The 14,322-nt window shown below is 37.9% G+C and overlaps 1 protein-coding gene across 3 annotated transcripts in view; it reads right to left on the bottom strand.

Moving 5' to 3' along the window:
* vps41 (VPS41 subunit of HOPS complex) overlaps nucleotides 1-14,322 on the bottom strand; it is an 83,993-nt gene that overhangs the window by 40,766 nt on the left and 28,905 nt on the right. For 2 of the 3 annotated variants that reach the window (XM_015354485.2, XM_015354484.2), the window contains exon 5: nucleotides 5,234-5,308. In XM_015354485.2, the coding sequence (XP_015209971.1) occupies nucleotides 5,234-5,308 (75 nt within the window). Of the gene's footprint in view, nucleotides 1-1,702; nucleotides 1,836-5,233; nucleotides 5,309-14,322 lie in introns of those variants that run through there. The other variant, XM_015354486.2, reaches the window with a different exon arrangement.

Consider the following 14,322-nt stretch of genomic DNA (forward strand, 5'->3'; position numbering starts at 1 on the left):
ACTGCACTCTGTTGCAACCATTGGCTGATTGCCCTACACAAGCTCACACCACATTGCATAGTTATTTTGTTTCACACTGTTATAATATCCAGATACTTAACATGAAAGGCCAGCTTTTGTAGATGGTTCATTTCTAGCAATATCTAATGTCTCAAATGCATCATTTTAGCAGCACTCCCTAAAACATGAATTCGTAGGAAAGCAGTGCCGCAAAAAGGCTTTTTGGTGACCCCTGATAAGAAAAACTGGCAATTATAATACTGGGGCTATTTACTTTCAAAAAAGCATATTGTTTCCCTAACACCCACCTTTTCATCCTTCCTGCTACAGAAAAGTAGTATGAGTATGAAAAAAAAATCAAGAACCTTCATTTCACCCTAGTGGCAACAGTGAAAGAAATAGTTACTTTTATATTGCAGTAAATTCCTCCCTCAAGGACTCCTGAAAACTTTAAAAATGAAGCTGTCAACAGGAGAGTGAACATGAATCACATTTCCTGTTTTAACTTTTTTTTGAATAAAACAATGGCATACAGTATTCCCATTGGCATGGAACAAGAATGGATATTTTCATGTTTAAATTAAACCTATTAAAACCTATAGGAATCTCATCAGAATGGCAATCATTTTTGTTTGACAAACCAGAATTAAATTTCCCCCCTCTTACCCGCTGACTATCAACCTGGAAACTCATTTAGAACTTAGGTCCATTTAATGTCCTCTGTCTGTCATTGAAGATGCTCAGTGAACAAAGAACAGCTGCAGGTTCAACTTTCAAGAGTTGCCTATGTATTACACTACATCATGACTTCTGAGCTCTTTGATTTACTCTTCCCTCACACCCAGACAGGCAAGATCTGTGTTCCATGCAGTGTGTGGTGTTTTTCCATCGTAGGGGATGAGAGTTACCTTTCTTAAAATGGGTCAGAGACAGAATACCGATGGTAAAGGGAGCTTAGCGGATTAATTTTAACACCAAAAATATTACTCTGATGGACACTTAAAATTTCTCTGACATTATATAGTATTCTGGCAATGCAAAAAATATTAAAACCCGAAGAAAATCAATTCTGTTTTGTAGGATTAATTGACAGTGTACAAAACTCCTTCAATAATTTTGTTTTACGGAGAAAGCTACAGTATCCTTGTTTTTGAATATCTGTATCTATACCAGTGGATCACATTCAGGCCATTAATATAAGACACCTGTTTAAATTGAGAAAACGTACTCCATTTTCACTAGCATTGGCAATATTTCAATTTCACCTTCAGCTATTACCAATCCAAACTGAATACTTAATCACAGATGTTTATTACAAAACAACTTAAACTATTAGCCACCATGACAGACAAAATCCTTCACAGTGTAATTTCCAAAGCAAGAAAAAAAATCTTGAAATTAAATACTGAGAAAAAGAAAGTGACAACTAATGTTGACCACAAAATATATAAAGTAATACAAAGACACACAAAACACTTTTCATCTTTATTTCAGAAATGAGGACTTACCTTTAAGGCTACAAACACAAATGCTAAGATCTTTTATTCTACTACAGAAAGCTACACAGAATACAATAGAAAATGTATTTCTATCTCATTGTGCTTGGAGTCACGCTGAAATTGAAAAGTTCATAGTTCAGTTTCAGTGAATGATTAGTTTACGAGGCGCTGTTAAGAGATGCAGAAAAATCCCATCTCCCTACCTCTGTACAGTCATCTACGGCTCTCTCTGTTACCTCTGTGAGCTCATGAAGGTCTCTGTTCTAGCAAGAGCAAACAAAGCCCTCCATGCAGAGCATTCTGTGGAATTTCTCTCATTCCCCGAAAAGAATCAAAATTGTTACAATGTTTGTACACACGCAAGCCATACCAGTTAATAACAGATTTGCCCATGAAAATATGGGAGCCCCAAATGGAATCAAAATCATAGTAAATACAGTCTGTTTCAACCACATGATCAAACACAAACATGCAGATTGAACTAGCTGTGTTAAAACAATTCTGTTTCTGCAGCACTTGCATTACACTTAATTCACCAACATATAACATTACACTTATATTGTATTTATTCATGTAAAATTCAACATTGGTACTGTAAATCACACTTAGGAATTGGAGCAGACTGTAGTCTATGAGCATGTAATGAAAAGGGAAGGCTTTCAATCTGATTAGAAAACACTGCTTTTTATTATCATTATTATTCTTAGGAATAGGACAGCAGAGTATGAAAGTATTCAAGCTTTGAGTGATGGGGTCAATATATTGATATTTCTTTTTTTCCTGAGTTAAAGCAGCATTTTTAATTAAAAAACTAAAATAACAATATTTTAATTCAACCACTGCTGCCCTTGATAGAAATTGCAATGAGATCACGTTACCTGGTGATATTGGAAGAATATTGGAGCAAAAAACCACAAAGGTGTGAATGTTATATGAAACAATTAAATTCAATTTTCAGAAAGAAATTAAAAGGCCAATATTAGCACAATATTGGAATTAGATTTATGTTAAATATCTCAAATAAACCATTTTAGAAGTCAGCTGTCCCAAGTGTCATGATGTTTGTGATCACAACTTGCAATGAATGATTCTGTTGAGAGACAGGAGTTCCTGAAATTACACATTTGCAAAAAAAACCCAACAAATTCACGTTACAAATGTGTAGACGGAAATCTTGTAGATATCTGCATTGTGTGTTAGAAGCCTTAAATGTAGAGCATTTCTACAGAGCTTTGGTATCACCTTTCACCACTGACTAAATACTGTACTGTACATCCTTAACAATTAAGAAAATAAGCATTGTTCACATACTGTATGTGTGACAATTAAACTTCTTTGCAGTATCAGGACTCTGCTTCCACAGTAACTAATATGAGTGCTTTAATCTAACCTGTTAATTTGTAGATTTAGTTATCAATTTGTTTTCAGATTTCCCTATTAGAAGGCATTAAATAATGTGAGCTGAAGTAGTTCAGGTAGGCATCTGCGTCACACATTAAGTAATCTGCTTGAATGACTGAGTTTAGGGTGTATATACAATATTATATTGTATGTTATATTTTCCCTTTTATAAATTATGAATTTTATAAATGAACATATTATACCTTTAGGTAGGTTTAATCAAAAACAACTACCAATTTTTAGACGCTCAAAATTCCAACTTGTGGAATATTTGCAGTTTTTACCTTTGTTTTCCTTGTAGCACTGGTAATAGTCTGTTGGTTTACAATAAAAGGTGGGTTTTTCTTCAATTTTGTAGTTGATTGGTGCCTGAATTCCACTTTAATTTTAATTTTCATTGGTACAAGATTTGAAAAAGTAAATGCTAGAGTCTCCAAATAACACTAATAAAAACTCCTGACAAGAAACACTTCAGTACCCACCTTATTGAACTGCTTAAATGCTTCACAACTATCTGTAAAATCAAAAAATCAAACTTTCACCACAGGGATTTACAAGAGAATGAGACTGGTATAGAGGAACACCAAGTTCGCATTGATTTTAATTGGAACCGCCACTTTAAAGATTACAAGATTTTCTTTTCAACAGAGCATGAGTTTTAAGAGATATCACCGTACATATCTGCTTTTGCAAACCACCCGACACTGATAATCACCTTGAACAGGAAGATAACAGCCAAGTGGAAATCAATACAAGGATATCAATGGGAGACAGATGCATCCTGATCGCAAATGATGCTGTATTTTTAATCAGGCTTCACACGGATCCATTCCACTGTCTCAGCTTTCCAAAACGCATCTTTGTCAGGACAGGGGAAGCTTTAAAGTGCTACCCCTCTTGAGAAAGCAGCTTGCTTTGTGAACAAGTACTCAAAATTAATCTGCTCTGCACCCTGTTTTTCTCAAAATGATTGCAGTGACCAATTATGCTTTTTCCCTTCTGCCACTTCCAGCCATCACTTGGGTAACATGACTCAAAATAAGCCAACACCACCTACCCGTCCTTCTCACAATCTGTCCAGACATTGAGATGCTTTTCAGATGCTCAGCCACTGCCTTGTCTTACTGCTGTTTTGCTTTATTTATTAAGTCATATTACTAGAAAACACTCTGTCTTAGAAGTAATATGACCTTCCTAAATTTTAAAATCATTCAAGCTAAATATGTGCTAAATGTTAGCCCACGGTTAGGCTTTAGGCCACCAAAATAAGTGCTGGAAGAAACCAGTGCTGCTGTATAAGAACACTAATAATCTACTGTATACTCTCCTGCTAGTGTAAAGTGTGCCTTTCAGGCTGTGTCTGTGGTCACTGCCAGCTCTCAGACCAAGTTATAGCAGAGCTATGATATCCTGATGTTTTCCAATGTTGGTTTTGCGCTGGCAGGCTACTGAATCCTTAAATGTGAGAAGATGCCTGCTTGCTTTTGTACTGATGACTACTGACAGAAGTTCCTTCTCAAAAATTGTGATTCATCAGGCAGAAGTTACAGTTTTATTACAGACCACCAGTTCTGTCTCCCAGATCACATTCCACATCAGACCTGAGAGTCTGAGCTTTACTGCGCTGTGGGCATGACACAGTTTGGCTCTTTCCTCGAGCAGCAGACCTACTTCCAAGGAATTCTTCATTCAGGCTGAAGGCTGGGAATAGTCTGCAACCCAAGACACCAGAACTTCTGAACTTGTCTGCAGAACATGGTACAATTTGGTTCTAGAGCTATGCATCCACTTGTGCATACCTACTCTCTGTTGACTGATGTATATAAAGAGGACATTTTGTGACTGTGTGGCACACAAGGCTTTATGAGAACTAAGATTAAGCTGAAAAAAGATGGATGTTATATTTGAAATAAATTATTCTATATAGCTGTGTTCATCAACAATTATTAGTGTGATGAGCATATATTGTATTTGCTCCAATCCTGAATGTGAAAGCAATAGTTTTAATCTTAATGTAAATGTTCAAATAAGAATCTAAACCCCTTACAGGAGTACTACTTTCTTACTCTTTTTGTTGTATCTAATAGTTTTTTAAAGCCATAGAAAATCCAAGGATGTTAAGGAAAAAATACTAAGAAGAGCGTTTTCTAAGTCCACTAGAGGGAACCAGAAATCCACTGATTGCTCAGAGGTGCAGCACCTAAAGCTGCTGTATGAGGGAAGTCAGGCAAAAAATTAAGTTAGTTGCTCTTATTAGACAGTGCTGATCAAAAGTAAACGGTAATCTCCTTAATGCCCCCAACACTGGCAGTATTTATAAAGACACAATTTACCTTGCCGTCTTCTGAGCAGATGCCAACATGCTCCCCGCCTTCATCCAGACTGATCTGATTTATTTTCACCGGACTCTGGGAAAGCAAAACACATAAACTAATCAGGACTGCAAACTGTGACACCTAAGACTGAGACAAAAGAAGGGTTTATAATCCATTTAGTGTAGGAACAGTAGGGAAGAGAAAAACATACACACACTTGCACACATACTCATATCTGGGATTAGCACTCAGCTTTGATACACTGTTTTATTTCATCCTGGCAGTCCGGGCTTTCATTAATCTAGCCACCCCTCCCCAAACCCATTGACTGGGGGACAGTCACAAAAGTTCATGTTGAAAATGAGCCCCATCTTTCTGGTGGATGGTACTGGTAAAGAACCCTGTGGCAACTGTTGCAAAGATGAGCCACAGACATATTTTGGAGAGAACTGTCTTTGGACACCTTTTAGTTGTGTACCACACTGTGCTGATTTTAACCGTCCTACCTCTTACCTAATTTAGAAAACAGAGTGTTGAAACATTCAAGCACTGCCACATTTCTTATTTTCGTTCAGTCTTTCACACTGGGTGCAAATGTTTCAAGGGAAAAAGCCATGCATTTATTTAGTCTTTAATGAAAAGCTGCTTGCAAAAACATTTTTTAAGTAAACTTGTGATATGTTGTCAACCATCCTGATCTTTTTATGATGAAAAACATTTCTCACTTAATTTCTTTACATTTAAATTCCTGATTGACTCCTTCAGATTCAGTATAGATTCTCCAACACCCCCCAAATAATCTATCATCCTTGGAGGATCTATAATGATGCCTTAATGTTTCATAGTGTGCTGCTTAACACACCTCTTTAATTCCTCCCAGTAGTTCCTTCCAAACTAACTTCCACCTACTTAAGACAAGTAACATGTCACCCAATGGTTATTTCTGTGTGTTTTGCATTGAATTTTATAAACAAAGACCTGCAGTTCAGAAGCACAATTTCTAGAATCAGGATCTCAATTGACCAAATAATTTTGGTATTCTATTATTTGTTAACAACATGTCCACATTTTCTTTTTGTTTTCACTTATAAAGGACTTCTTTGTAGAAAACCAATCAGAGAATTCTCTCTCTCTCATTCTATTCTGACCATTCAGGTTGACACCTTAACCCCATATTCTTCAGCAAGCTCCTTCATATGTGACTACGAAGACCTCAGTTCCTGGCTGAATAACTGTTTGAGCCGGTCACACAATAACAAATCTTTATTATAGAAGAAAATGTTTTAAGTCTCTAGTAATACACTTAAAATAATTTTTCCTACACAAATAGCAAACTGGGCACCATAGTGCAGTGGTTAACTGCTGCCTTGCAGTACTGGGGCCATGGATTCAATTCAGGAATTAGGGTGCTATGTGCATGGAGTTTGTACAGTATCTTCCCCTTTGCTTTACTGTGTTTTCTCCGGGTTCTCCAGTTTCCTCCCACAGTCCGTAGTTCTACATACTGGTAGGCTATTTGGCTTCAGGGAAAACTGGCCCTGGTGTGAGTGTGTGCATGCGTCTGTGTGTGCCCTGCAATGGACTGGCATCCTGTCCAGGGTGTATACTTGCCCTGCTTTCCGGGATAGGCTCTGGTTCCCCTACGACCCTGAACTGGATGAAGGGATAGATGGAAACAGTAAACTGATCATTTTTCTTAACCAGAATTACTTTCTGTTAATGACCTTTCCTTTCAATCTCAACAATGAACTGCAAATAAGACCTTCAAACGTGAGTTCTCAGTTAACTTTTTACATATCCACAAGAGGACCTAGATTGAAATCACTATAATATCATTCAGCTTTAACAATATACTTCAGTTTTCAGCTTCACCTTTCAAAATGAGACCTATTAAGAGTCAGATGGACAATCATAATAGTCATAGTGAGCAACAGAGCAAGTGCATTGGTTATGAAAAGCTCTAGACTGAAATCAGGAAGCACTCTTCTACACAAAGAGCTGTGGGGGTCTGAAATTTAAGTGCTTATGTGTTGTGTAACTGTATGTATCCCATGTTGCAATTCTACAAGAAATGGATGGATGAGATTGTTTACTTAAGTTTCTAGCAACTAGATAAGCAAGATGGTCCAAATGCCCTCTTCTCATTTGTAACCCTTATGTTATTATATCCGCTCTCATCTCCGAAGTGGTCAAACAGCAGTAAAAACAAAAGTACCCTTTGAATTACTTTAGAAATTACATTTCTGGAATGGGTTAAACAGCATGGCAGTGAGGACACTCCTGACCAAAACTAAGGTTATATGAGAGAAGATGAGAAAAGGGAGTCTGTTTCACTTCTTAAATAGTTCCAGTTTAAGAAGTTTAACACTCAATTTTTTTCAAAAATATTCCGTGAAAATGGATAAATGAAACCTAAAACAAAAGTCACTTTAGCCAGACTTCACCAGCTGCTGCTGACATTAACAGAAAGAAGTAGACTCTTTCAAAAGTCTTGTGCTACTTTAAAAATGTTTCTAGGACTAGAAACAGCTGGTTCTGTAGAAATCTTTTATTTGTCACATAAGACAACGGAAAGGTAACAATCCACAGCAGACTGAGTTCTATCAAGAGAAATGTAGACAGGAGCACTCAATAGCATAGCTCAAAATAACTTTACTTCTTGAGACAGGACGCACTCCTGTGGAATGACTATTGTCCAATGACTATTTTTATGTCATAATCTTTCTTTTAAGAACTGATAAATAAGGACTTGGATCTGCTGTTTGGTGTCATGATTTCCAACATTAGAAGCATTGACATTTTAGACGACAATAAGGCATTTTAAAGCTGTTATAAATAGTTATGATGTCAGAATCATGAGCAGAAGCTTTATATATAATGTACAAAACATTGCAATAACAAATTATACCAACACTTGCTATGTATTAAATCAGAATACTATCAGTTATTCAAATTACAGAAAAATAACATCTCTAAACATCCACCTGCCCATCCATTTTCTAAACACTTCATCCAATAAATGTTCATGGAGGAGCCAGAGCCTATCCCAGCAAGCAATGGGCACAAGGTAGGATACACCCTGTATGGGACAACAGTCCATCACAGGGCGCACAAAGTCACGCACACACTCACACCAGGGCCAATGTCCCAAAAGACAATTAATGTATCAGTATATTTGGGACTTGAAAGAATATTGGAGAACCAGGCGAAAAGTCAGGCAAACACAGAGAGAACATACAGTACAAACTCCACACAGATAGCTCCCCAAGGTCCCAGTGCTGTGAGGCAGCAATGCTAACCACTGCGCCGCAATGCTGCCCTCATTCTTAACAAATACACAAAAAAAAACATTTCCAACAAATTTGTATAAGTGTTTTCTCTAGCGATCCATAGGTATTTTCTTCACCAAGGCACAGATACATATTGCAAAGGAACAAGTAACAGGTTTATTCCGTGCTGAAAAGAGAAGAGAGAAAACACAACGTTTCGGCCATGGAGCCTTCTTCAGGTGTGAGGGAACACAGGAAGAAGGCTCCACGGCCGAAACGTTGTGTTTTCTCTCTTCTCTTTTCAGCATGGAATAAACCTATTACTTGTTCCTTTGCAGCCTACACATGCTGATGCAGCTACCCACCTGAACTACTGTAGATACATATTGTTTCCTTTCTGTGAAAATACAGGACTTATAAAAAAGAACCAGAAAAAGAAAAACTCTGCTCAATGATAAAAAACTTTTTTTAATAATTGGAGCAGAACACTTGAACAGTTCCTAAAGCAAATTAACAATACAAATGGCATATTTCAGAAATAAAAGGTTTACCAGGGTCCACATTTTGAGCCATTCACACTGAACAGCTGAACTGGAAGGGAACCTTGGCTGGCTGCAAAGCTGGATTTACATTCTAAACCACAGATCTGTGTTGCACCCATTCATTCTCACAGGCAAGTGATACGATGATATGATGATCAGTAGGAATAAATAAAATATTAATCTCAGAAAAGTACCAGTTAACTGCTGCAGCTTCTGAACTAAATAACCAAGATGGTATGGGGCTTTACTGATTAATCTCTGAAGCTCATGACATATAAGTTATGTGATCTTATTTACAAAGGGGTGATTCAAAGGGGTGTAAAATATAAAATAAAGCTCAGAAGTAAGGCAAACTAAGACTGCCATTCAATAACCTAACAGGCAGTGAGAGGAAGGGTGGAGTTTTAGGTTGGAGGTAGGCTGAATCAGTCAGCCTTTTCAATAAAGGAGTAAAAACCATAATGATATGGACAGAAGCGATTAATTGTGTTCTCTGTGGTGAAATGCCTCCCAGGATGCTCATCATCATCCCACCTTTTACTCACAGCCCCTTAACAGGAAAGAGGAGAAATCAATCAGCTAATGTATAATTTGCAAAGGCTCTCTGTCCAACAAATGGATAATTGATTTGTCTACCAAATGCTGCCCACTCGAAGGAAATAAGGTCTAGACCGTGACAAGAAAGGGGAAACAAAAGTGAAATACAGTTTAAAATTAACAAATGTACAAATAATTAAATAAAAGCCTACACACTTGGAGGCCCAATTCCATTACTGGCAGGACATGGTATCTGAAAAGCATGAAAGGTGAGAGTCTTATAAAAAAAGATACAAAGCCTTTCAAACCACAGATTTAGCCCTGATTATTCTCTGCATTAAAAGAGGAAAAAGTGGTCTCCAAGGTCACCTGGGGTCACGTTAGTTCAAAGATTCACTCAAATGCATTATCAATCAGTGCTCTGAATATCAGACAGATAACAGGAGACAAGGCCATTACACATAACTGACATACTATCATGGAAGAGGGGAGAAATATGGTATTAACCATTCCCGTCAAAGTCAATTAAGGAATAGAAAAATCAATTCTCACCTCAAGAAATTTGTGCACATTATTTTTTTCTGTATATCACAGTTAATGTTTTATCCAGCAATTACCTCTTCTTTCCATTAATAAATTTATTTAGGACTGTATCATGAATTAATGTTTCCTTTTAAAACACAGATATTAATAGAAATAAATCATAATTGTGGTATTGGAGTGCAGGAAAGCACCTGAGAAAGACTTTTATTACAGAGTAGCTGTAATGAATTTTACCTGCACTTAAAGTAATCAAGACTTTATGAAATATTTTATTACATACTCAAATTGAATATGTTTTATGGACAAGCAGCAGAAAAAATGATCTAGTTACATTACATTGTTCAATGTACTACACACAGTATTTAAAAATCATCCATCCATTTTCTAACTGCTTCATCCAATTCAGGATCTTGGGAGAACCAAGTCTTGGCAAGCAATGGGAGCAAGGCAGGATACAAAACAGTTAACCAACAGTATGTATTGGGACTTTCCTCCTGGAGCACCCATGCAAACACGGAGAGAACATACAAACTCCAGATAGCACTCTAGGTGCTGGCAAAGCGCTATTGTGCTGCCCTTCTTTTAATAAAGCTAGAATAGTTTAGATGAAAATGAATTTCTTTTTACTTAAGAAAATCTAAAACAACACAAATTACTTCAGAATATCGCTGAACAACAAGTTTTGTTTTTTATAGGACAGCAATTCTATTACGTTGTGAAATTATACACCTAAACTATGATGCAGCTATTTGACCACTTGTTCAGCATAAAAAATGCAACAATGGATGTTTTCTGTAGTTAATGGAGATGTTATGCTGGTACGAACTCAATTAGCATTAATGTGAAAGTGGCAGTGTGCAGTGTCAGCATAATCCATAACACAATCAATTTAATTAAATAAGTTGTTAAAATGAAATGTTGATCAGCATTTGACGATTAGCCTGGCTATGTTTATGCTGACTGCAATGTCAGCTCTGGTGCCATCATAGCAAAACAGCTAGGTTACCAAAAAAGAAAATACTGTACATAGCAATGTCCCGTTACAATGGAAAAGGCCATTCTATCCATCAGACAAATAATACAGAAAGATAATTATTAGAAAATAGTAGCCATTTCCAAAACAATCAGAGGTAGGGCAGCACAATGGCATGGTGTTTAATGATCCCGCCTCACAGTTCAGTACTGTCATGGGGTGCCTTCTAATGTAGAGTTTGCGTGTTCTCACCATGCTTGGCTTTCTCTCACCTTCCAAACACACGCAGACTGAGAAAACTGCGACCTCCACAGTCCCTCTGTGCTTGTGTGTTTATGTTCATCCCATGTCTTGTTCCACCCTGTCTCTGGTGGTGTCCTAATAATGGATGGATAGGTGAAGAATCTCATCCATGTTTCTCTGGAATATTCCAGTGGAATCTCCATCTAACCTTGGCTGGGCTGTTTCTTCCCAATTTCTTCTGGGCAGTTTTTTCAGCTATGGCTAAAACGGATTCGAAATTGTATAACTTTACCCCTTCTGGAAAGTCAGTACTGTATTTGCTACTTCACACACAATACAGTACATGTCTGGACAGATTGCTGGCGGCCTCAACTAAAGTGCAGTGAGTTACATTTGCTATAAGATAGGAAATACAGAGCTAGAATAAGATACTGATGAAAAAATGCTTAGGTGTTATTGCAGACATTTACATCCTATAACCCATGTGGGGAAGCAATAAACTGGCAAACAATGTTGCACTGTGTAAGGAAAAGTAAAAGAGTACAATATAAATTTCTATATAAATAAAAATAAAAATATAAAAGACTACTTGCAAGTCTTTATTTAGAATGTTGTGTATACTTTTGGTTACCATGTTACAATAAATGTTGCTTCTCTGGAATTAGTACATCAAGAGCATGTATCTGTGGCTCTGCCTTACAGGACAGTCCTGCTCTACAGAGATGACAATGAGAGTTCGAAATCTGTCTTTAAGTATTCCAAACCGACAAATTTAGCCCATATGACTGCTTCGAAATAAAAAAAAACCTAACCAGAAGAGAGATGAAGCGGAAAATCCACCATTTCTTACATATATTGAAAACTACCATGTGCACTTTTCTCCAGGGAAAAAGAATGGATCTCTTCAGGGAAAAAAGAGCACACACCAATGATGCCATTGAACTGTACATTACAGCATGCGTTTTGGGCTTGCACAATCTGGCCCCCATAACCCCCCCTGAATTTGACTGGTGAAGTAATTTCTCACTTCTCCACTTGACCTACTGTGCTGTGGGGCTCGTGGCACATAACTGTTCTCACGTGGGTGCTAACATAAGTGGTGGATGAAGTAAGTGTGTTCTATATGTGAAGTGCTTTGAATTCCTTTTGGATGAAAAGTGTTATTCCTACATATAAATATTATTCCTACATAATATTTATATTTTCAGTGCAAGACACAACAAAATACAATATTTGTTCAGATATGTATGTTTCCAGAGAGCAGTAAAACCTTAATAATAATAAATCATTGCTCATTATATAGCACTTTTCTGGACACTCCACTCAAAGCTCTTTACAGGTAATGTAAACATTACATTACCAATGTGCAGCACCACCTGGATGCCATAGTGCGCCAGAACGCTCACCACACATCAGCTATTAGTGGGGAGGAGAACAGAGTAATGAAGCCAATTCAAAGATGGGGATTATTAGGAGGCCATGATTGGTAAGGGCCAATGAGAAACTTGGCCAGGATGCCAGGACTACACCCCTTCTCTTTTCAAGAAACGCCCTGGGATTTTGAATGACCACAGAGAGTCAGGACCTCGGTTTTACGTCTCATCCGAAGGATGGCCTCTTTTCTACAGTATAGTGTCCCCGTCACTATACTTGGGCTTTAGAACCCACATAGTCCATAGGGTGATCGCCCCCAGCTGGCCCAACTGACACCTCTTCCAGCAGAAGCCTTAGTTTTTCCCAGGAGGTCTCCCATCCAGGTACTGACCAGGCTCACACCTGCTGAGTTTCAGTGGGTTGCCCGCTGTGAGTTGCAGGGTGACATGGCAGCCAAAACCTTTCTTTTATTACCCACTTCTGTCCACAAAAACACAGAAAAGGTTACAAATGAGAGGAGACTCTTGTGCCCATCTTGTCTGGCTATAAAGTAGTCAACAAAAGAAACCAATGGATGTGATGCAAAAATAGCAGCACTTAATTCAGAAAGCCATGTCAAAGGAGTACCTAGGGTACCACACAGTCTAAGCACAAGGAGCATACTAAAAAAACTGGAGAGTGCTGGAGAGTTGCTAGCGCTTATGGAATATGAAGTTGTGAAAATCCTTAATCCAGCGTTGAATGGCTTTATTCTGTTCCTGTTTCCCTTCTTCAACTCACTGGGGTCACCATGCTGCGTCAGGTAGTTTGTCGCGTTCTTCTTCATCCCACTTGCCCTCCAGGTCCTCCTCACACCTTCCATTATTGAAGACGTGCAGTATGCAAAACCACACTCATTTTACACCCTCATACTACAGGACACTGAGTGAGATTGCCGGGGGTATGCCCATTTACTGTATATATTGACATGTATCTTACGGGGGGTATGCCCATTGACATGTGCCTGCGTACAATTGTGCCATGCAGGTGAGATCAGGTTTATTACAGTGTTAGGATCCAAAGATGCAGGGGATAACCACTGTCAAAAAATAATACAACCTCACTCATAATAAATCTGAAGCTTATGCAAAGAAATTGAATGTTGTGTGAATTTATGTTGAAGCTTTTACCTAGCAAACAAGCATATCCTAAGCAGTAGCCCATACTGCTCATTGTCCAGCAGTTGCATCTATTCCATGTCCACTTTGCACCAGTAGAGGATGTGACACGGTTATTTCCTCTTAAGGCACAATAATAGTTTAACTACTGAACATATATCTGTGTATTATATTATATCTGTGTATTATTTTATCTTTCTCATGCAGGAAAAGGCTGATGCTTGGAGAGAAAACCCTTTCAGCTCATCTTCTGTCTGGTGAATCTGTGATCCTAGTGTCTCCTCCTTGCTGAAACTACAACTGCCATTGTCAGTACAGACCTCTCCTGCAACATATTGCCTTTACTAGGCTGAAATGATCAACAAGATCGGTTATGCCTCTGGAGTCACACAAATTCTCATGCTACTGTGATGACACAGTTGCCAAATGTAAAAATATTCCAGATTCTTGTGTGATCTTCCCTTATGTA

This window comes from Lepisosteus oculatus, chromosome 6, assembly GCF_040954835.1.
Source record: "Lepisosteus oculatus isolate fLepOcu1 chromosome 6, fLepOcu1.hap2, whole genome shotgun sequence".
In the NCBI taxonomy this organism is placed as follows: Eukaryota; Metazoa; Chordata; class Actinopteri; order Semionotiformes; family Lepisosteidae; genus Lepisosteus; species Lepisosteus oculatus.